Genomic DNA, 22853 nt, shown 5'->3' on the forward strand with positions numbered 1-22853 from the left:
TCTGTCTTTTAAAGGATTTATATATACAAGGCATTACATATATTTTTTGCTGGCCTTAGTAATCCTTCCTTGTCTGTTCTTCTGCTGGGTAAGATATAAATTCTGAACACTGTAGTGGGGAGGCAGCAGGTTCCACACTGAGTATTGAATAAACTGTTGATCTGTTCTTCATAAACCAGTTCTCGTAATTCATACAAGTTTGGTAGTTCCAAATAAGTGCATTACAGAGATATATTTTTTTTTCCCCTCTATCTACTGTATCATATTAGGATCCCTATGTCCAATCTTCTTTCCCATGTCCAGCTTCTCAAATTATGTCCTTGGAACTTATCAAAACCAAGCCTAAAATCAAATTACTGTTCTTAATTCAGTGTCTGTTTGATTGGACTCTGTGGCAGCCATTCCATCTGGAAACCCAAGATGCTCCTGGCACAGCTCCAGTGGAGGTGACCAGGATGATTAGGGGGCTGGAACACATGTCATATGAGGAGAGGCTGAGAGAACTGGATTTGTTCAGCCTTAGAGGTGAGAAGAGAAAGCAAAAGGAAGCTTTAACTGCTGCCTGCATCTGTTTAATAAGAGGATATGGAGTCCACAGCTCTGTGTCTTCTCAGAGATCCAAGGTGATAGGACAAGAGAGAAAATAAACAAGTTGGAACTTGCACGGGAGGTTCTGAAAAGATATTAGGAAAAATTTGCACCTTAAGGGTGGCCAAGCTCTGGAACAGGAGCCTTGAGGATGTGGGGTCTCCACTGCTGGAGATACCCAGTGGGATGTGACTGTGAAGAGCTTGGTGTAATTTCATCTGCTGTGAGTGGGGACTGAGTGGCCTCCAGACATCACTCCTAACCTGAATTACTTTATGACTGTGATTTTGTCCCATTAGTAGCATATGTCCTGCAGAATAAATCTGGGAAGTGATGCTGTTCCATAAGGACTCAGCTCCATGTAAATGTCTATGAAGGTACTCCAGCTGTTCTGCATTTATTTCATAACCCTTACTGATGTTTTCCTAAATATCACTTGGGCCCAGCCATGGGGTCAGCGCTGGCAAATGAAGGATCCTCCCTGGAGTTTGTCCTGTTTGCTGTGACTGTGCAGCCCAGACTTCTCTGCAGGTGAACAAAACACGCCCTGCTTTCCCAGGAGAGCCCATCCTGCTTGGCCTGTAGGGAGGGACCCTCCAGAGGGCCTGCAGGAAAGCTGGTACCAGCCTTCAGATCAGGCATGGAAGTTCTCCTTGCTGCACAAATGAGCAGCAGCTGAAGCTGTGATGCGTGGAAGGAAATTGTTCCTGCCAGTGCTTCATGGAGCATTTGCTTAGCTCTGACTCTTTCAGCCTTTTTCATTCCACAGCTGATTTTTTTTTAAACTGTGAGGCACCAGGTGGTGTCTCACCAAAACCCCAAAGCCACGTGATCTTGGAGGCAAAGATTTCATTTTCATGGGGTCTTTTTCCTAAACTTTTTTTTTCCTGCTTTCCAATCTTGCAGATGACGCGTTTGAGCACAGGGACAAAGTGCAAAGGGAGGTGAAGGCAGTGCTGAAGGAGGACACCACTCTGAGCTGCGAGGTGGCCCAGGAGAAGACCGAGGTGAAGTGGTACAAGGATGGGAAGCTGATCAGCTCCAGCAAGAAGTTCAAGGTGGAGTCAGAGGGCAAATCCCGTCGGCTGGTGGTGGGTCAGGTGGAGAAGAAGGATGCTGGGGAGTACACCTGCGAGGCTGCTGGCCAGAAACTCACCTTCAAGGTCCACGTCACAGGTGAGAGAATGTTCTGCATCCCTGGTTTAACCTAAAAAAATTGAAGGAGGGGAAAGTTATGTGGCTTGGAAAACTCCATCTCAACAGGCGGTGACTGAGTCAGCACGTAAATGGTGTTGCTTCACTCGTGGAATTGTTTTCACACTATTAGGTCTGTCTCCCTTCTTTGGAAACTAAAAAATGCAGTGGATTTCTGTAGCCCAGACTCAGGTCAGGCTGAAGATTGTCAGGGAATTTCCCTGGGAATTTGCACTGATAGCAAACTAAGGATTAAAAAAATTCCAGAGAAATTAAAGGGCACAACAAATCTGAGCACAGATTATCTCATGGAAGCTCCTTCCTCAAATCAGCTTCATTATAGAGGAAACCTTTTTATTATGAATGGAAATACTACAGCTGTTCTCAGAGGCAGCAGATGAGGAAAACCAGATATCACCATGATATCAGCAAGGACAAGTTTTAGCCTTGACATCCCTCAGTTGGATCTGGAGAAATTTAAAGCAAATTGAGGAGCTCATACATTAGATATATTTTTGATTGTGACATGGTGTAGCGCAGAGGAAATTCCATGGGAGCTGGCTGATCTTCATTCATTAGAGAAGTACAGTTCTGGGATGGCACGTCTTTAAAACATTTGGGAAATAAAGATGGAGACAAAGTTTGTTTCCCAGCACTATCTTTGCTTTGGCTGCAATTACAGCTCTTGGCAAAACTGAATTTAAGTCAGCAAACTGACTTCTTACAGACCTCATCCACCTGCCCTGTGTGCTGCTGGATTTTGGGATCTGTGAACTTCTTCCCTGCAGATTTTGGAGCAGGATGGTGGTGCAAATAGGAGCAACTTTGGGGCCGTGTCTTGGACTACCAGTAAAGGAGTCCTTCACCAGCACTTGATGCAATTCAAATATTAGCAGTTGAGTTGGGTCACCTGTAAGGCACAACAAGGGGATTGGGCAACAACTTATTTTGGAGAAACTTGTGAACTCCTCTCTCTTTTCAGAGCCAGAAGTTGTGTTTACAAACAAGGACAAAGTGAAGAAAGAGGTGAAAGCTGCACTCTCAGAAGATGCCACGCTGAGCTGCGAGGTGGCCCAGGAGAAGACTGAGGTGAAGTGGTACAAGGATGGGAAGCTGATCAGCTCCAGCAAGAAGTTCAAGGTGGAGTCAGAGGGCAAATCCCGTCGGCTGGTGGTGGGTCAGGTGGAGAGGAAGGACGCTGGAGAGTACAGCTGTGAGGCTGCTGGCCAGAAACTCACCTTCAAGATTGATGTCACAGGTGAGAGGAGACTCTTCAGCTCATTGTTCCTATTTCTAGAATCTTTAGAAAAATTAACATTTATTTTTTAAACCTTTTCCGTGTTACGCTTCAAATTTTTGGCGAGCGTCGTTGGAACGGCCCAGCTCTGATGTAGAAATGGGGCAAAAAGATACAGATACAGTTACCTTCATGTATTCTGTGTAGAAGATTAGAAATCCTTAAAACAGGGGTCCTTGGAAGCAACACATCCCTGTGGGAGAAGTAGATTGTGCATCTCTTTCCTCACACGCTGGAGTGATGACAATAAACCTGCAAAATGATCGAAGCAGCAGCAGATGCAGCTACTGAGAACCAAAGAAATCAGTTACATGGGGCTATGATGCAGCACAGGACAGCTCCTTCCTCTAAAAATTTGTTGTATTGCACTAAACTTCAACTCAGATGTGTCCTACCTATGGACCCTGCCATATAATCCTTCTGTGAACCATTCAGAGGATCTTTGGGATCACTGCTGTCAGAAAACCAACCCAGATAAAACCCACCATAAAAACCCCACCACAAAATGGTTTGTGTGTTCTTCCAGTAGTTTTAGATGTGCATTGTCAAGTCAGGGGTGGTTTCCCACAGGGTTACCTGTAAGGCACGACAGGGGGATTGGGCAACAACTTATTTTGGAGAAACTTCTGAACTTCTCTCTCTTTTCAGAACCAGAAGTTGTGTTTACAAACAAGGAGAAGGTGCAGAAAGAGGTGAAAGCTGCACTCTCAGAAGATGCCACGCTGAGCTGCGAGGTGGCCCAGGAGAAGACTGAGGTGAAGTGGTACAAGGATGGGAAGCTGATCAGCTCCAGCAAGAAGTTCAAGGTGGAGTCAGAGGGCAAATCCCGTCGGCTGGTGGTGGGTCAGGTGGAGCAGAAGGATGCTGGGGAGTACACCTGCGAGGCTGCTGGCCAGAAACTCACCTTCAAGATTGATGTCACAGGTAATACATACCTTTCTGAATGACAGGAGAGGACAACAAAGCAGTAACTGTGATATCTCTTCCACCATGACCCTGTCGCTGTGCTCTGGGTTTTGTTGCAGCCCGTAGGGTTCACCTGATGTTCTGCACCTCGTTGCCTGGATTTGTGGAAATGGGAATATTTGGCTTTAGATGGCACAAAGGCCTATCTCATTCTTACGTGGGCTATATAATAATAGTTGCAGATATAAATATAATAATCAACATATTATTTGACAATGATAATCAACATAAATTAATGAACCTGCATTCCCGGGATGCCAAAGAGTGATTCGTTGTACACTGATCCCCTTGAAAGGACAGAATCATTCAAAAATCCTCTTTTTATTAGACTCCCCATCCCATTTCTGAAAACTGAGAGCTGGAATAAATTTTTCCCATTTGCATTTTCATCAGCAGTACATCTCAAGATGGGTTGAAAACAGAATTTTTCTGGTGAATTCGGGTTGCTGTGTGCTTGAGACCTCAGCCTTTTGGAGTGCCTAACTAATTCTGCCAGGTGCCAAATGCCCCTTTGCTGTGAAAGATTCCAAGAAACTGGTCTTTTGGAACAGGATTCACATGGTGCCCAAACTGCACCCGACCTTGCCCTTTGTCTCTTTGGCAGTAGCATTTGTGGCAGTGGAAGAAGCCAAGAAGAATCTGTTCCAGAAACCCATCGTTATTTATTGTGTCCTAGATCTAAAGTGAAAGGAATTTGGGTGATCTTGATGACAGGCAGGACAGGTGTTTCGGGGAATGTTCGAGTCAAATATTCTTTCTTTCGTGGTGATTTGCAACCACAGGGGTGATGCCGATGATATTTTGATACCTTCCATTCCTAGGCTCTTAATTCCCAATTTCCACGTGGCAACTCAGTCCCACAGGAGGGTTGATATTGCCCAGTGACAGCAATTGGTTTTGGCAAGCGACAACCCAAATATTTTTCTAAAACCTGCCTACAGAAGCCCACAAGATCAATCTCATTTTAGTCCCTCAATCATAAATAATCAATCATTTCCTTCTTTTTTCGGTGCCCAGAGCCCAAACCTGCATTTATAAACCAGGAGAAGGTCCAGAAGGAGGTGAAGGCTGTGCTGACAGAAAGTGCCTCCCTCGTGTGCGAGGTAGCCCAGGATGCAACCGAAGTGAAGTGGTTCAAGGACGGGAGACTTCTGGTTCCCTCCAGGAAATTCAAAATAGAGACCGTGGGCAAAACCCGGCGCCTGGTCATAGAGCAGCTGGAGAAGAAGGATGCTGGGGAATACATCTGTGAGGCTGCAGGCCAGAAGATGACATTCAAGCTGGAACCAACTGGTGGGTGCTCCTTTTCTGGTGTTGAGCACCAGTCTATGAGGAAAACTGGATATTCCCTACCCAGCAGCCGCGGTGCAGCCACCATGTCCCCTGGAGCAGGGAAATTAATTTCCCCACAAGGGAAATTAATTTTCAATTTAGCAGTGCAGAGATGGGAAATGTGGACTTTTTTTTCGTGTGTGCCCCAAAAATGCCCAGTTTTGTGGCAAAGTGTTGTACGAGGTAGGGAAGAAGCCAAGAGCAAGGTACTGGAGTGACAGAATGGTTTGGGTTGGAAAGAACATCAAGGATCATTCGGTTCCAACCCTCCTGTCAGTGAAGCAAATAGAAAACAGGCCTTTCATTCAGACTTAGCATATTAAAATTCCTTATTAACTTGACCTAAAATCCTAAAAATGGGAGAGGGAAGAATTATACAGGTTATTTACTTTTTAGATAGAAGCTTTTGGGCAGCAGATAAAATACATACGTTTGCATCTCCTTTCCCTGCTTCTCTTCTAAGCAGAAGCTCTGAGTTACCCAAGAGATCATTTTGTTTCTTCCCACTCAACAAAAGATGATACCAGCCACAAATATTCACCCATATTCCCTGGATTGTTGCAGGTTGGGGATGAGCTGGCTTTGAGTCAGGAAAGAGGGAGCAACAGAACATTGCTGCGTTAAGAATTTGGTTATCTGAGTTCTTAATTTCCCTGTTCCGATGTCTTTTCCCTAGAACCAAAGGCTAAATTTGAAAATAAGGTTGTCCAGAAAGAGCCTCTCATTGTCCAAGAACATGAAAGTATCACACTGACAACTTCAGTGACGCCCGAAACTGCTGCAGTGAAGTGGCTCAAGGACGGAACAGAAATCAAGGCGAGCAAGAAGTGTGTGATCAAGAGTGAGGGGGCGTCCAGGACCCTGGTGGTGAACCTGGCTGAGAGCACAGACACTGCTGTCTACACCTGCCAGACCAAGGACGACAAGCAGGAATTCAAAGTGCAGGTGAAAGGTGAGCAGGGAGCAGAGCACAGGTCGTGTCCCGACCCGACAGCGGCGCTTCCCTCGTGGTGGGATGGGGGTGAAGTCCAAACCTATCCCTAAAGCTGTTCCAACCTCAGGGCTTGTTGCACCTGCTCTGGATGTCCCACCATGGGCCAGCAAGGATCTCCTCTTTCCAAATACCCAGTTTTTGTCCTCTGCCGGCCTGCTGGGGACAAGGAAGCTTTTCCTGAAGTCTACTCCCCTTCTGTTTTTGTCTCCTCATGACCCCGGTAGCTGGGACATGACAGACACTCAGCTCTTCCCCTCTGTGCTCACAGAAGAAACTGGTGAGGGTGTAGAGGGGTGTTTTGTGGGGAAAAAAATTGGTGATTTATTCACACAGGGAAACATCCTCAGTTCATGGGATGGAGCACCCAGGATGCTGTTCCCTGCTCAAGGCTATAAAATGGCAAGCAGTATGAAGGAGAGCTGGTCCACAGATGGAGATGAGAGGGATGATGTCCCAGAGCAAAGCCCTGCTCCTTTCTCTTCAGACACTCCCCCTGGAGATGTCTGGAGCTGAGATGCACTCCCTCAGCTTCCTGAGGAGTCATTGCAGGGGAGAAGTTGCTGATAGGTAATAATACTTCCAATGAAGTATGTTGAAATGTCTCTTTGAGATGAGAGAAATCACACCCTGGATTTCTCCGACACCACTGGCTGTGTCTGCAGTGGAGGAAGAGACAAAGGTGGCTAAGGCTTGTGTATCCATGCAGATTTTAGCATTTATTCAGGAAAAGCAGACTCTGCTGTAAAAACACCACATGGCTCATCAGGTAAAAGATTAGAAAGAAAGGAAGACGATACCCAACAGTGTTTGAAGACATTGTTGTTGCTTTACAGAATGATGGTGATATGAAAATACCATGTCAAAGGAATCTCACTGAATTTCCACTTTCCAGATTTGTTTCTGTCTTTGATCCCCAAATATGTTCTAGGGCAACTTCGTTTGTTTGGTTGTTTTGTTGCCAAAGTTGTCCAGAAGCAGTTCCTCCAAACAAAGTTTCTTATCTTCTCCTTTCTCAACCCTTTCCCTTCTCGTGGATCCCAGAAGTCCCAGTGAAGTTTGCCAAGAAACTGGAAGCTGTCAAAGCCGAGATTGGGGGCAGTGTCACCCTGAGCTGTGAGCTGAGCCACCCCAGGGGGAAGGTGACCTGGCGCAGGAACGGGGTTGAGATCAAGCCCAGCAAACGTTTCCAGATGCACGAGGAGGGGCTCAAAAGGACCCTGACAATAACAGGGATCCGGGCTGAGGATGAGGGGGAGTATTCCTGTGAATCCAGAGACGAAAAGAGCAGCATTACCATCACCCCCAAAGGTACATCCCTAGTGGTGACGGTGTTGGAGTTCTGTCCTCAGCCATTACAACTCTGCAAAGCAGAATTTGTTCGTGTGTCTGTGTTGTCTCGTGTGTTGAGAGCAAAATACAAACCTCCCTTTTCCTCTCAGTGTCACTAGAATGTCTATTTGTGAAAAACATAATGATTTGGAGACCTGTGAGGCTCAGGTCTCTTAACATTGACGTTCATGTTGCATTTGAGGCTGGAATTCGGTATCCAAAATCTATGATGGCTTTTTTTTTTCCTCTCTGTTTGTTTGCCTCTGGCTTCAGGCCTCTTTATATACTTACTCAGACATGAGAAATATCCAAAGATGATCCATTATTGTGATCACCTACTGTGAGTAATGAAGGTGAACAGTGGCAGGACCTGAGAGGAATGGCCTGGAGTTGTGTCAGGGCAGGTTTAGGTTGGATTTCAGAACAAGATTCTTCCCCCAGAGGGTGGTTGGCACTGAACAGGCTCCCCAGGGTGGTGGGCACAGCACCAAGGCTGCCAGAGCTCAAGGAGCTTCTGGATGATCCTCTGGGGCACATGGTGTGACTCTTGGGGACGGACCTGTGCAGGTCCTTGCGAGTCCCTTCTAACTCAGCGTATCCTGTGAAATATTAAAGCTTCCAACAAAATAAAAGATTTTGGCTCTTTGAAGGTGCTCGTGCCACGTCCCGAGGACAGGCTTTAAACGTTTTTGTTCCTACCCACCAGCTCCCAGAGTGGTGAAATTCATGACCAGCCTCAACAGCGTGGTGTCTGAGGAAGGAAAAGAGGCCGTCTTCAAGTGCACCGTCTCTCCCAGCGACGCCGTGGTCTCCTGGCTCAGGAACGGTGTCAAGCTTGAAGCCAGCAAGAAGTATGTGATCTCTCAGAAGGACTCCAACCACAGCCTCACCATCACTGACCTGACACTGGAAGATGCAGCTGAAATCTGCGCCAGTGCTGAGGGGGTGGAAAGCACAGCCAACCTCAGAGTCCGGGGTAAGAGCTGGTCGTGCCCCCTTTTGCAGGGTGTCCTTCCCCTGGGGTTGGAACTAGATGATGCCTCCCAAGCCCAAACCATTCTGTGATGATGATTCTACGATGTTGTTTTATAATAACGCGTAGTAGGAATATTCTGCCTTTGTGTCATTAAATAGGGATGCTCAGGATGCTTTGGGACTGGAGGCGTATGAACCACCATCCTAATTTTCCTCTGAAAACCCATTTTCTGTATTATCTGCTTTCTCACTAAAATTTCCCCTCCTTTGGCAGAGGCCTCGATCTCATTCAAGAAGAAACTGGAGCCCAGAACAGTCGAGGAGAGGGAGACAGTGACCTTGGAGGTGGAGCTGACCAAGCCTGCAGAGGTGAAATGGATGAGGAACAGCATCGTGCTGAAGCCCAGCGACAAGATCGAGATCAAGGCTGAGGGAACAAAGCACACCTTGGTGGTGAAGGACATCTCCTTTGCAGACAGGGGCTTCTACTGCTGTGAGAGCCCTGATGACAAGACCCAAGCCAAGATCAACGTGGAAAGTAAGTTCAGTGATCTCCAGTTCTGTAAATATCCCGGACAGGGTCTGGAGGTGGATTCATGGAGACACAGGGACACAACCATGGGCTTGGCCACCAGTCAGATGAGCAAGTGGAGGTGAAAGAAAGGGCAGCAAACAGAGAATGTCTGGGTGACTGCTCTTGCCTCCATCTCATCCCACCAGCTTTCAGTCATGCTGTTGACCATAAAGCTTCTTCCTGATTTTTCTCTTTCCTCTGAAATTCCTCACTCTGGTGGGCTCTGTGTTTTTCCTGTGTATGTTTGTTTGTTTTTTTTGTTTTTTTTGTTTTTTTTTTTGGCAAACCATTCCCTCTTCAGCCATTCGTTGTCCTAATTTTCCCTCTGCAAGCAACCTCTTTCAGAATGTCTCTTTCTGGTCAGTCAGGGTCAGAAAAACTCCCAAGAGCAAATCTGAGGGTGTTGCTCTTTTGGGTGATTTCATGATGCCTCACCTGTAGCTCTGTATTTCTGTGCCTTTTTCCTACATCCTTTTGTCACGATTGTCACAGGATAGATGAAGGCAGGATTTCAGGGCGGCCTACCTCAGTCATGTTTGCATTCATCTCCTGGCTGAATTATTGGATTATCTCTGCTAAACATGCACTAGGAAGGTTGAAATATTCCCAGGAGACCCTCTGAGAATTGAAGGTTCTTGTGGATAACTCACGGCTTTTTAGAGGGTTGGGTTAGGGGTTTTTTTATTGGTATTTTTGGTGGTTTGTGGTTGGGTTTTTTTGTGGGGGGGGGGTTGTTTGTTTGTTTGTTTTTGTTTGTTTGTTTTTGTTTGGTTTTTGTTGCGTGGTTTTTGTTGTTGTTGTTTATTTATTTATTTATTTTAAATGGCAACTTAATTACTTTTAGGAGTGATACAAGTTTAAATACTAAATCCATTTTACTGGCTGACAGGACATGACTGTCTTGTCACAAGAACATGTAGTATCCACCCAAACCATGGGTGCTTTGCCCCCCGAGCTGTGAGTTGTCAGCACACTTTGCACCATATCATGAAATTTTTTTTTTTTCCTTTCACTAAAAGCTTTTCTCTCCCCCTGCTACTTCTTTCCGTTGTTAAATCCTAGTTGAAGAACTGCAGAATGTTGTCGTGGATTAACTATATTCATTTCTTCACTAAAAAACAGTGGACCTTGATAGAAAAGGGGGAGGTTTTCCCTTTTCTGTGATATTTGGTTGACCCACTGAAAGCATCCATTTTAAAAACAGCAGCCATGTGTGGCCGTGGGCAGGCTTTATTTCCTGTGAAAGGGGTTGTTTAATTGGCAGATACCAATTAACTGGCAAGTACCTGCAAGAGGAAAGGGGAAATAATCCATTTTGGAAATCCTCGGGGTATTTCACGGCTCTCACTGTGAGATCTCCAATTTTCCCGTGGTGTTTTCCAGTGAGGCAGATCAAGCTGGTGAAAGGCCTTCAGCCCCTGCAGGTTGCCGAGAAAGGGACTGTCACCTTCGAGGTGGAGGTGTCACACGAGGACGTGGAGGGGACCTGGCAGAGGGACGGAGTTCGGCTGAAACCCGCACCCAACGTCAGCTTCGGCGTCCTGGGCAAGAAGCACTCGCTGACTCTCTCCTCGGTGACCCTCGAGGACGCAGGAGTCATCTCCTTCAAGGCAGAAGGCATCAGTTCATCAGGGAAACTCACTGTGACAGGTACACTGACCCAAAAGGCTCTGCTTGGTGTGGACCTACTTGTCTTCCCCTGACCTGGAGGGCAAACTCGAGAGCTCAACAAGCTGTCCTTGAAACTGCAAGGGGTGTTAAGCGCTGGACCACCATCAGTAATATACCCTTGTATCATCAGCATTATTGTGGCATCATTGCCCACGGAACAACTAGTGACAAAGTGCCCAAAACGTGATGATTTTTTAGTCACAGGTTTTATTAACTGTGGAAGCCAGGCCCTGCCTACCCGTTAGTGCTTGGGTCAGACGGTCCTGCAAACCTCATTCCCCACTCACTGGACCTTCTCTGTGTTTTTTTTTTTTTTCTTTTCTCAGAATTGCCTGTGAGAATCAGCAAACCTCTGGTGGATGTCAGCGTGACTCAGAAACTCAAGGCCACGTTCGAGTGTGAGCTGTCCAGGCCCAATGTGAACGTGAAGTGGTTCAAGGTACAGCACTAATGGATGTTGATATTTTAATTCCTGACTCCTCTGGAAGGGAATGAAAGCCTTTCATTTCACTTCCAGGGGATGTGAGTCTGAGCCTTTGCAATGCAGCTCTTGGCACTGCCCTCTTGTCCTGATGTTTACTTGCTCTCCCAGTTTATCACTGTTTTTATTTACCCTGAGTGTTTATTGGGTTGAAAGTTAAACTTTTTCATTCTTGTACAGAATGTAAGTGCTGCTGTTAAAACAAAGCAGTTTTGTGCTTTACTTCATCACCCAGGATTTACAAGGCCTTTTGGAACTGTGATTGAAGGGAAACCTCAATTTCCTTTTTGTCAGTGAGAGTCCAGTTCCCTTTCCCTTGACAGTCATTTTGGGGTCAGCTCTTGCATTTCATGTACCTTCCTTGGACTCAGCTGACATTTTCCCTAATTTGGGATAACAACAATCCTTCAAGGCAATCATAGAATCTCAGATGAATTTAGGTTGGAAAGGATCCTTAAAAGTCATCCAGTTTCAACCCCCCTGCAATTAACAGTGACATGTTCAGCCAGATCAGGTTGCTCAGAGCCCTGCTCAACCTGACCTTGAATTTTTCCAGGAATGGGACATCCACCACCTCTCTGGTCCCTCCCCACCCTCATTGAAAAAAACTTCTTTCTGATATCTAGTCTAGATAGACCCTCTTTTAGTTTAAGACCATTTGTGTCTGAAGGGGCTTATTGCCAAACCCTGTGCAGTGTTTTAAGCCTTCAGACAGGTGTCTGAGACCATCAGAAAGTTATGTGAGTTCTTCAACCACTCCAACTTGCTGAAAGCTTTTCACCATGCTGATGTTTCAGCGCATGTTCCATTAGGTCCAACGAGGCAAATGAACAAAGCACAGCTCTGAATGCCTGTTTTGCTCACTGCAGGTGTGCAGGAGCTGACAGTGATCTGGTTTGGCCTTTTCCCCTTCTAGGATGGGAAGGAGATCCGGCAAAGTCAGAACGTGGGGATCGTTTCCCAGGGAAACAAGAGAAGCCTCATAATTCACAAGTGTGAATATGAAGACCAGGGAACCTACAGCTGTCAAGCAGCTGAAGACAAGACATCAGCTACTCTAAAGGTTCAAGGTATGTTTGGCTGAAGCAGGAAATTATATTTACTGCAGTAGTTTTTGGCCACCCAGCAGGAAATTCTTTGTGGACAGTTTATGTGTTTCACAACTGCTGGCAGAGCTGTCCTGTGCTTGCATTATCATCTTGGTAAAACATATTCAGTTTTTCATTTATCATAAGTAATTTCTATTCTCTGGCACTTGAATGGTGTTTCTGGATTGGCAAATTAACAAATCCTGGACAGCCTGGCACAAAGCAGGGATTCAGTGGCTGGTGCTGACGTGGTTTGGTTTATCTTCTGCCGTTGTCACAGGGGGGACTTCACCTGAATAGGGACTGGACAAACTTTGGGTATGAGCTAAAGAGGTGCCCTAATTTTTAGCTTGTAAATGCTGAAGGGATGTTCATTATTTCTGCCTGCACTTCTCCTTTATGCTCCAGGGAATTTTTCCCTCTGTGCGTTGCACTGAGCAGCTGCTCAAGCACCAGGAGCGTTTGGTCACTGAAGCACCAGAGATAAGCTGGTGCTAAGGGCAAGTTGCTCAAACAGACAGGTTTGCTGTGCCCTGGCAGATGTTATTTCCCAGAGGGACATCTGAAAAACAGAGCTTGCTGAAAGATAGAGTATCTTTCTTATTGCTTACCAGCTGCTGTCCTCATGTGGCCGTTTGGGTTTAGCAATGTCTTCTCAAACACGTGCTCTGTTCAACTCCCCCGTCTCTCCCTGATTTTGTGGTTGGGAAGGGCTGTTGTTTGCAATTCTCTGATCCTGAGGCTGATCCAAGGGGTATCAAGGCCCTCCCTTTCAAAAGGAAAGGGCTGCAACAGCACGGAAATACGGATCAGTTCTGACAAAATGAGTGCTGAGCTGCAAAGTTAAAGAGGATCATACTGAGTTCAGAAGACTCTGCAGAAAAGGCATTTCCTAGGTAGAACAGGGGAGCATGAGGAGGAGCACATGAATGAGACAGATTTATAGCGACCCTCAAAACTGTAGGCTTGTGTTTAGCTTTCCTTGGCAGATTTTCTTGCATTAATGTGTTTAACTTCTTTTAAAACCTGTATGAAGTTCTGGCACCCACAAAATGCTTTCGCAGTGAGCTCCAGTGCAGCTGGTAATTCTACCTGCCAGTCCAAACATAAAATATATTCACTGTCTTGAGGAGAGAACTCCCCAGGAAGGGAGGCTGGGCTAGAATAAAACACAATCCCATTTTCTTTCAGTGCAGTTGTGCAGAAGGCAAACACCCCGCACTCGGTTATGGGGAAACCCCGAATAAATATTTGCCTCTTTGATTTCACAGCCCGAGATATCAAGATTGTAAAGCCACTGGAAGACGTGGAAGTGAATGAATATGAGAGTGCATCCTTTGTCTGCGAGATTTCACACGATGAGGTCGAAACCCAGTGGTACAAAAATGACAACAAGCTGAAGACTTCTGACAATATCAAAATGCGACAGGACGGTAGGATGGAAAAGAGGGATCTCCTGCTTGAATTGGGGGTGTGTTGGGATGGGAGACCAGAAAAAAGGGTGGGACCTCCAAAATCAGGTTAAGAAGGTTCAGCAGAGAGTCCTGCTTTGGTTTTGGGGCTGCGCAGCTGTGCTGTGACAGCGTTGTGGTTGGGAACTTCAATAAGGGCATATTTGGTGTCGTCCCAAATGCCAGCAAGCTGAGCAGTGTCTGGCTGTGTGTCTGTCCTCAGGGAAGACCTACTCACTGACCTACGCCCGTGTCCACGTGGAGGACGCGGCAGAGATCAAGTTTGTGGCAGAGAAGGCAGAATCTCGCGCCCAGCTGACTGTGAAAGGTAATGATGGTTTTTGTGCCAGTGCTGCTCGTGCTCTCACACGTTACAAACCAACCAACCTCCCCGGGAAGAAAGTTAATCACCACCTCCAGCTCCCAGGGAAAGGCAAACCCCTGTCTTACTGCCCATCTGATATTAGCCTGGGACTTTGCTTTGGCTAAATAAGAGTTAATTTTCTCAGAAGGCTGGTTTGGTGCCTTTTAGACATTAAAAGTTGAGTGTGAAATTTGAGGGACAAAAAGGTGTAACTCGGCTTTCTCCAGCATTTTCCCTTTCTGGTGTTTGTTAAAAAAAGAAAGCAACGTTTTGTGTATGTGTGTGTTTAATTAAAACAATGTGCTAGAGAAGAAATTTTGAGTTAACCCACTGATGATGAGCTCAGGAAATAGGAGATGAGTCCCTGGCTTTGCCACAGCACTGCTGTGTAGAGTGTTGAGAAAATTACCTTTATCTCTGCAGTTCAGCCACTCAAATGGTAAAACAGGGAAGAAAAACTTCCCTTTAATCAGTCCTTTACTTGCTGTGTGTTAGATGAGTGCTCAGCATACTGGGGACCCCTGTCAAATAACTCCCCCTAGAAGAAATACTCCTAATGAGCTCTTAATCGGCACCTTTCACGGAAACCGTGCCGACAACTCCATTTTTATTTATTTTTTTTTTTTTTAACTTTTTTTTTTTTTTTAGAGCTGCCCGTAAAAATAGTGAAGCCTCTGAGAGACAAGATCGCCCTCGAGAAGCACCGGGGGGTCCTGGAGTGCCAAGTGTCTCGCGCCAACGCCAAGGTCCGGTGGTTCAAAAGGGGCGTGGAAATTCACCCCAGCGACAAGTACGAGATCGTGAGCGAAGGCGTCTACAGGAAACTCATCATCAACGACGCCGACTACGAGGACGAGGACACGTACACCTGCGACGCCTTCGACGACAGAAGCAGCGCTAATTTCTTTGTTGAAGGTAGAGAACCCCCCCCTTTCCGCCCCTGGAAGGAGGATTGGCCGATTCGCTTTGGCGTTTGGAAACGCGACGCCACGGAAAAAAAAAAAAAAAGTGTGTTAATTCAATGCTGATTTATCCTTAAGTCTGCTGGTGTCGAACCCTTTTAGGATTAGCAGCGCAGGAAACGTCCTGAAAAATTAATATATGGTTTATTCTCCTAAGGAAAGTGGCGAAATTGCTGTCCCAGAGAAGTTTGTCAAGCGTATTGGAGAAAGTAATTTTTGTCAGAAAAGCGTTGCATTTCCTTATATCAATATCTGCATTTCAATGAGCCTTTTTTTTTTTTTTTTTTTTTTTTGCATTTTGTAGTGCCACAAGTTTGATACCAGGATAGAAAAGTGGCTTTGGAAACAGGGCTGGGAACCAGGAGATAGGGATTCCCGAGGCAGTGGTTGCAGTCTCACTGTCTGGCCTGTGACCAGATAGAAACAGTTGTTTTTATATAAAAGTATATATAGTTGTTTTTATAAACACACAAAAAAGGACATTTTAAGGCCTTTTGAGATAATAAGTTCAGTATTGGAGAGGAGGAAAGGTGACACGAGTGTTCGGGTTGATAATGGAATAGTTCTTCCATGGCTCCTAAATCCCTTCTCTCTTTTTTCCACGCAGAGCAAGCCATTAATATCGTGAAGGACTTGTGTGACGAGGACGTGACTGAGCCTGAGGAAGCCAATTTTGAATGCGAGACATCCATCCCCTCCGTGAAACCTGCCAAGTGGCTTCTACGGGGAGAGGCTTTGCAGCCTGGCAGGAACTTCATCATGCAGCAGGAAGGCACCATCCACAGGCTGACAATAGTGAAAACCAGTGCTGACATGACAGGAACCATCCAGTTCTCCATTGGCAAATCAAAATCCACAGCAAACCTGCTCGTCAGAGGTATTGTGACGTGGCTTGGCTTGGATCAGAGCAAAGATCAGCCCCTGGGAAGCAGTTTGTCACACACTCTTAATATGCGGTGCCCACTGGGTTCTTGGAAATGTGTGTGTACCTGGAAGATCTGCTTAGCTCCCAATTGCAATCTGCTGGGAGCAATGTTGGATGCACTGAACGAGCCAGCAATGTCTTGGGAAGGGAATCTGATTAAATGACTTCGGTCTCCGTGGTATTCAGACCTGTGAGATTAAAATCTATCAAGCTAAAACTGGGTTTTGATTTATTTTTGTCCTCTTGACTTTACCAAAGAGGAAAAAACAGATGAAATTTGCCAGGAGAGCTTATTTTGTCCCATTTCTGAACTAGACAAGATTGATAGCTCATTTACTTAATTCATGTTGTCGTTGACCCAGGACAAAGCTTCAAGGCTTTTTATCCTCTGCTGTCACCATGGTAAATATGTCCAATCACATCCTGAAGTCCTTGCTTTGTCTTCAATTTGCTCTTACTTGAATAAAAACTTCAGTTAGAGAGCAATTCTGTAGGCACCGAACCATAAGTGGGCCGTGAATTTGGTGGTTGGTGTATGACATTATCTTATGGAATGAAATTTATGGGATCCGTAGATCATAATGATGATGCGGCTTCAAAGCACATCAGCTCTACCAGGCACCTGAGCAGTTCGCAAAACAGCTGTGAACGTCATACACGAGATTAATCAGCACGAAACAGAGATTAGAAACCTCCTTTTTTCTCCAGGCTGACCCTCTGTTCTCTCCCAACCCCGCAGATTCCCACATACAGATCACCAGGAAGCTGGAGGACAAGACCGTCCTGGAGAAACACTCGGCCATCCTCTCCTGTGACTTCAGGCCCTCCCCCAAGATTGTCAAGTGGTTCAAGGACCACGTGCTCATCGAGCCCTCTGAGAAGTACAAGATCAAGCGGGAGCAATACTCAGCAGAGCTCAAGATCTTGAAGGTGAAGCCTGAAGACGCCGGAATGTACAAGTGCCGGGCTGGGAGCGCAGAGACCAGGGCCACGCTCACCGTCGAAGGTACGAGGGGTTTCCAGCAGCAGGGCTGGCCTGGTGCGTGTCTTTAGGGTTCAGAGTTTTACTCTAGGTTCCTCTTCTCGTGGAGGGATGGATTCCCACATTTATCTTCTGATTTTGTGTAAGTGCAATGCCTTCAGTGAACTGACATTCCGTGGTACTGAAATCTAGCCCGTGCCATGAGCTCGGTGATGCACGTGGAAAAGCACCAGCTCAGCTGGGTAAGGTAGAAATTAATGCTTGTCAAGGCACATTATTTTCCATTTCATCAGAGGAATTAGACCTCTGTTGCTTCAAAAAAAAAAAAGTTTTTTATGTCAAACTGCTCTAGGCCGTTGATTCTGGTGGTCTTGGCTGTGGTTTTCAATTCCTGACCACTGTGTCAGCTTATATATAAAAATGCTATACATTTTTATGTCTGCTAGAGATACATTTATAGCTGCTATTTTATGTCTGAATATATTTGTTATCCATAATGATGTTCTCCCTCATCTGGGTGTGGAACTGTGTTTAGCCAGTTCTTCCCCTCTGGTGAAAATGTAAGAAAAGATGTTCACTGTGTCCCTTTTCAACAAGACTTGGAGATGAGCCACAGAATCATTCACAAAAGTCCAGGGAGCACCTCTTGGTTACAGTTTGGCCTTGCAGAGGTTCTTCACTAAATGTGTTGTCAAACACTGAAATGGGCTTCCCAGGGCAGTGGTGGAGTCACCATCCCTGGAGGGATTTAAAAGATGTGGCACTTGGGGACATAATTTAGTGGTGGCCTTGGTGGGTCTGAGTTAACAGTTGGGCTTGATGATCTTACAGGTCTTTTCCAACCTTAATGATTTTATGGTTCTGTTCTATCTGAACAACAGAATTATTTAAAACCCCAAACCCCTCCTCTGAGCTGCCTAATCCTTGAGAAACAGCATTCCCTGAGTGGAGAAACCGCAAAGAGAAAACTCTGGCCAAGGTCTGGGAAAGAAAACAATCAAACTCATTGCTTCTTAATCCTGAGCAAGCTGCTTAATCTCTTTGTACGTTTCCTTTGTGGCCAAAATCATTGCCTTCATCTTGCCCTGTGTCACAGTTTCACTGGAGGGGAGTCAAGGACAATTTAATCATAATGTGTCTGTGTGTGGGCAGTGACTGACACAGGGGTTGGAGATCTGTTGGATTCTTAGACATCTCTGTAACATCACTTTAGAAAGAATGACTTATTTTTAAATTGAAAAAAAAAAGGAAAGAAAAAAAGAAAACTTGATTTATGTATAAAAAGAGAACTGAGGGTTCTGGACAATATAGTATTTTTAATGGATTTTTTTTTTTTTTTTTTTTTTTGGAGCAAATGCAGAACCAAGTAGAGGAAATGAGTTGATGCATGGCGTGAAGGAGACCAGACTAAATCGTCTGATAAACCCTAAACACTACGAAATTGTGAGTGGTAACATCTGATCTATGATAATGGTGGTGATGGTGCCCCTTTGGTCTCCCACAGCCCGGAACGTGGAAGTCCTCAAACACCTGCAGGACGTGGAAATCGAGGAGGACAGCTCTGCCGTGTTCTCCTGCGAGCTGTCCCACGACGACGAGGACGTGGAGTGGTTCCTCAACGGCACCCTCCTCTACACCAACAATTTCAACGACATCAAGAACGTGGGCAAGGTCTACACGCTGACCATGAAGCAGGTGAAGCCCGAGGATGCTGGCACGGTGACAATGAAGTCAGACAAGGTGTCAGAGAGCGTGAGGCTGAAGGTCATAGGTGGGTCGTGATCACACTCCTCCTGAACGCAAATAAGAGATGCCAGTGAGATATTATTCGCCGTATCCATGCAGCACCCCTGCTCAGAAACTTCATCCCTCCAGGGCTGCGTGAAAGGCTTGGAGGGGCTTTCTTCCAGTGCCAGTTTCTATTGTGGTTGGTGATTTTTCTAAGGAAAATTGTTTTGATGTCCTGCCAAAACTTTCCACAGATCTTTATCATCCTTTCACTTATCAGGATAATCTCAAGAGCAATCTTCTGTACTTGTAGGTCTCTTCAATAGTGTATAGTTGACAAACTGTTGTTTCCAAAGATTTTTGGCTGCAGGGACCTGAGGTTTGGTATGCCCCAAAATGATAGGGTATGCTGAGTTGGGGGAGGTTTAGGCTGGATATCAGGAGGAAATTTTTCACCCAGGGGGTGGATGAGCACTGGGAACAGGCTCCCCAGGGCAGTGGTCACATCCCCAAGCCTGTTTGAGTTCAAGAAGCATTTGGACAATGGCCTCAGGCACATGGTGGGATTGTTGGTGTGTCCTGTGCAGGACCAGGAGTTGGACTCAATGATCCTGATGGATCCCTGGCTTTTAACACATCATTTCTGGACCTGAATTGAATCAGCAAAGAGAAGACAGTTTCCTGCTGCCCTTCATATGTCCTAAAGTTCAGTCACACAGCTGAATTTCTGTGGTTTAACATATTCTTGTGCACCCTCATCAAGTGTGACACCGGGCTGAGGGGTGGGGTTGGCACACCCAAGGGTCGGGATACCACCCACAGGGACCTGGCCAAGCTCGAGAATGGGCCCATGTGAACCTCTGGAGGTTCAACAAGGCCAAGTCCAAGGTGCTGCACCCGTGCCAGGGCAGCCCCCATATCATTCCTCATCTTGTGGGATGAAGGGATTGAGAGCAGCCCTGCCCAGAAGGACCCAGGGGTGCTGGTGGGTGACACTGGTTTAGGTTCTAAATTGGTGTCAGCAGCGTTGCCATTACCTAATCTGTCTTTCAATATCTGATGACAGCTGAAAGTGTTTCAGCTTGGATATCCTGGTTGTTCTCTGTTTTTCCTGTTAACCCTCAGAGAAACCTGCTGTCTTCATGAAAGCCTTGGACGACGTTTTTGGTGAGGAGCGAGGTGTGATTAAACTGGAATGTGAAGTCTCCAAAGAGAAGGTCAAACCTGTCTGGAAAAAGGATGGTGTGAAGATCCCTTCTAGTAACAAGTACGAGGAGATACAGTCTGGGAAGACCCTGTGCCTCCTCATCCATGACCTTGAAAAGGCAGATGCAGGTTTATACACCTGTGACATCGGCACTGATGTTGCCAAGTCAAAGGTCAGCGTTCAGGGTAAGTATTGTAGGCAATGGCCATTCAAAGGGTGCTGGAAATATGGGTGGGATTGCTAACTTGGGCTCACATCTTCTCCTGCCAAATCCTCACATAACACTGCAATGTTTGAACGATCCCTGTTACTCATTAAGTATATCTGGTGTTTCAGTGAAAATCAGGTGTCAAGAATATAGTGACAATGTTTCCTCCTTGAACATTCATAAGGGGCAGAAATCTTCCAAGAAGAGGGAATAATTTCTCAGAAAAAATCCCAACTAACAACAAAAAAAACCCCTACAAAACCCCCTCCAAGCAGCCTGTGCTTCTTTTTTTAATTCGAAATCCATTGCGGGAACATAAAAGTGTGACAACACTGTCTGTTGAAGAGCCCAGCAGTTCCTCCTGCCCTCTAATCCTTGTATCTGCCTGAAGGAAAAAGAATTGTTCATGGCCTCCAAACCCACATTGATAATGAGAAAAAAATCTGAGTTTTTCTGATCTGAACGTGGGAAGTAACAAGTTAAAAAATCCTAACATCTCATTTCTCATGTTAGCAACGAGAAGAACCTCACACGTCATCCCAGAGGCTTCTTTTCTGACATCTTTTCTCCCTTGTACTGCTTTGGATGTTGATTCTCCATTCAGTCCTTCCAGAGCAGAGCCAGGAGATCCACATGTCCCTTTTTCCATAACTTTGTGCTGATTCTGGGTGGATAATACCTGAGAGAAATCCTTCCCACGTCACAGACATCTGTAAGGAGCGCAACGCTGTCCTACCAGTCCAGCAGATAAACCACTCCTTCGAGTTAAAAACACCACTCCTCCAAACTACCCTAAACCCCTTCTCCCCTCGTGTCAACCTGCCTCTCATCCTGCAGAACTGAACATCGGCATCACCAAGAGGCTGAAGAACACCGAGATCCAGCTGGGGGAGGACTGCACTTTCGAGTGCATTCTGTCCCACGAGAGCATCGATGACTTCAGCTGGACGCTGAACGGGAGGAAAGTGGGGAGCGGGGGGAGGTTCAAAGCCTCCAACTCGGGTCGGAAATACACCCTCAGCATCCAAAGTGTGACCCCTGAGGATGTGGGCGAGGTTGTTTTCACTGCCCGTGGCCTGACCTCCAGGGCTTCTCTGGCTGTGAAAGGTAAGGAGATCGGGGAGGTTCTGGGGGTCGATTCCCTGGGTGTGTTTTCATAAGGTTTGTCAGCAAGCACTTGTTGTGATCTGAGTAAATACCTTGAAGAAATTAGGTTTTTCCTTAAAAACAAGTGAAAGGCTGAAGCTTCTAATAGATATTTGAGAACTGACTACACTGGGTAGTGTGTACAGGTAGTTACAACCCAGACTGTCTCCAACAGAGGCAATCACCCAAGGCTCCCTGGGTGGTCAATGGAGAGAAGAAATAGGTGGTTTTCAGACATAGTTCATAACCTGCAATTAGTCCTTTTTCATAGAATCAGGGAATCCCAGAATGGTTTGGGTTGGAATAGACACTAAAGATCACCCAGTCCCACTGCCTGCCATGGGCAGGGACACCTTCCACCAGCCCAGGTTGCTCCAAACCCCGTCCAACCTGGCCTTGGACACTTCCAGGGATGGGGCAGCCACAGCTTCTCCAGGCAACCTGTGCCAGGGCGGGGCTTGGAGCAACCTGGTCTAGTGGAAGGTGTCCCTGCAGGGCTGGAGCAAGATGATCTTTAAGGTCCCTTCCAACTTAAACCATTCTGTGATTCTGTGATTTAATACTACAAACCCCTCGACCATATAGTGATGATGATTTTCACTCAAATGTCCTTTTTAAATTTTTCCTCTCCAGAGAAACCAACTGAGGTTACAAAACAGCTGGAGGATAAAACATCACAAGCAGGGCAGGACATCAGCCTGAGCTGTGAGCTGTCCAAACCTGATGTGAACATCAGGTGGTACAAGGATGGCAAAGCAATCCGAAAAAGCCAGAAATACGACTTGCAACAGGAGGGAAGCCGGGCCATTCTGATCATCCGGGACTCCACGGTCAAGGACAGTGGGGAATACACCTGTGAGACAGAGAGCTCCAAAACAACAGCCAGGGTCACAGTGCAAGGTCAGTTGAAGAGCAAAGAGGGGCTGGCAGGGACAGAGGCTGGGGTAAATACCTACAACCTGCTGGAGGTGTTCTTCTCTTCTGTCTCCCTAAACAGGATCCATTTTTAGTTTTCAAAAAGCACCATTGATTAAAAGCTTAAAAAAAAAAATTAGGTATGAAAAAAACACCTCGTAGGTACTGAAGAATCTTGTGTGCTGTGTAATGACCCAATCAGAAAAAGCAGTTTTAATTAGTCTGTTTTGAATATGGGGCATGAAAACAGTGCATGTTCTGTAACATGAGACCTCACTAATGCCTGGAAAATGGCACTGAGCTTTGCTGGAGATGTTTTACCTGATCTGTCCTGGGACAGAATGTGGACCTGGTGATCTTCTTGGATCTGTTCCATGTGATAGGATGAGAGGAAATGGCCTCAAGGTGCACCAGGGGAGGCTTAGACTGGATATTAGGAAAAATTTCTTCATGGAAAGGAGGGTATTTGCATTAAA

The 22853-nt window shown here is 46.0% G+C and overlaps 1 protein-coding gene across 1 annotated transcript in view; it reads left to right on the forward strand.

The window, feature by feature from the left end:
• The window catches only part of OBSCN (obscurin, cytoskeletal calmodulin and titin-interacting RhoGEF), a 177530-nt gene that overhangs the window by 39777 nt on the left and 114900 nt on the right, over window positions 1–22853 (forward strand). The window contains exons 11-30 of the mRNA XM_027897614.1: window positions 1495–1764; window positions 2765–3040; window positions 3728–4003; window positions 5063–5338; window positions 6054–6329; window positions 7413–7679; window positions 8407–8676; window positions 8950–9213; window positions 10633–10899; window positions 11247–11359; window positions 12318–12471; window positions 13761–13922; window positions 14164–14268; window positions 14953–15219; window positions 15874–16143; window positions 16931–17197; window positions 18678–18944; window positions 20027–20293; window positions 21154–21423; window positions 22096–22362. Of these exons, the coding sequence (XP_027753415.1) occupies window positions 1495–1764; window positions 2765–3040; window positions 3728–4003; window positions 5063–5338; window positions 6054–6329; window positions 7413–7679; window positions 8407–8676; window positions 8950–9213; window positions 10633–10899; window positions 11247–11359; window positions 12318–12471; window positions 13761–13922; window positions 14164–14268; window positions 14953–15219; window positions 15874–16143; window positions 16931–17197; window positions 18678–18944; window positions 20027–20293; window positions 21154–21423; window positions 22096–22362 (4851 nt within the window). The remainder of the gene's footprint in view (window positions 1–1494; window positions 1765–2764; window positions 3041–3727; window positions 4004–5062; window positions 5339–6053; window positions 6330–7412; window positions 7680–8406; window positions 8677–8949; window positions 9214–10632; window positions 10900–11246; window positions 11360–12317; window positions 12472–13760; window positions 13923–14163; window positions 14269–14952; window positions 15220–15873; window positions 16144–16930; window positions 17198–18677; window positions 18945–20026; window positions 20294–21153; window positions 21424–22095; window positions 22363–22853) is intronic.

This window comes from Empidonax traillii, unplaced genomic scaffold, assembly GCF_003031625.1.
Source record: "Empidonax traillii isolate 1590-97213 ecotype Southwest subspecies unplaced genomic scaffold, ASM303162v1 scaffold553:size485074, whole genome shotgun sequence".
NCBI lineage: Eukaryota > Metazoa > Chordata > Aves > Passeriformes > Tyrannidae > Empidonax > Empidonax traillii.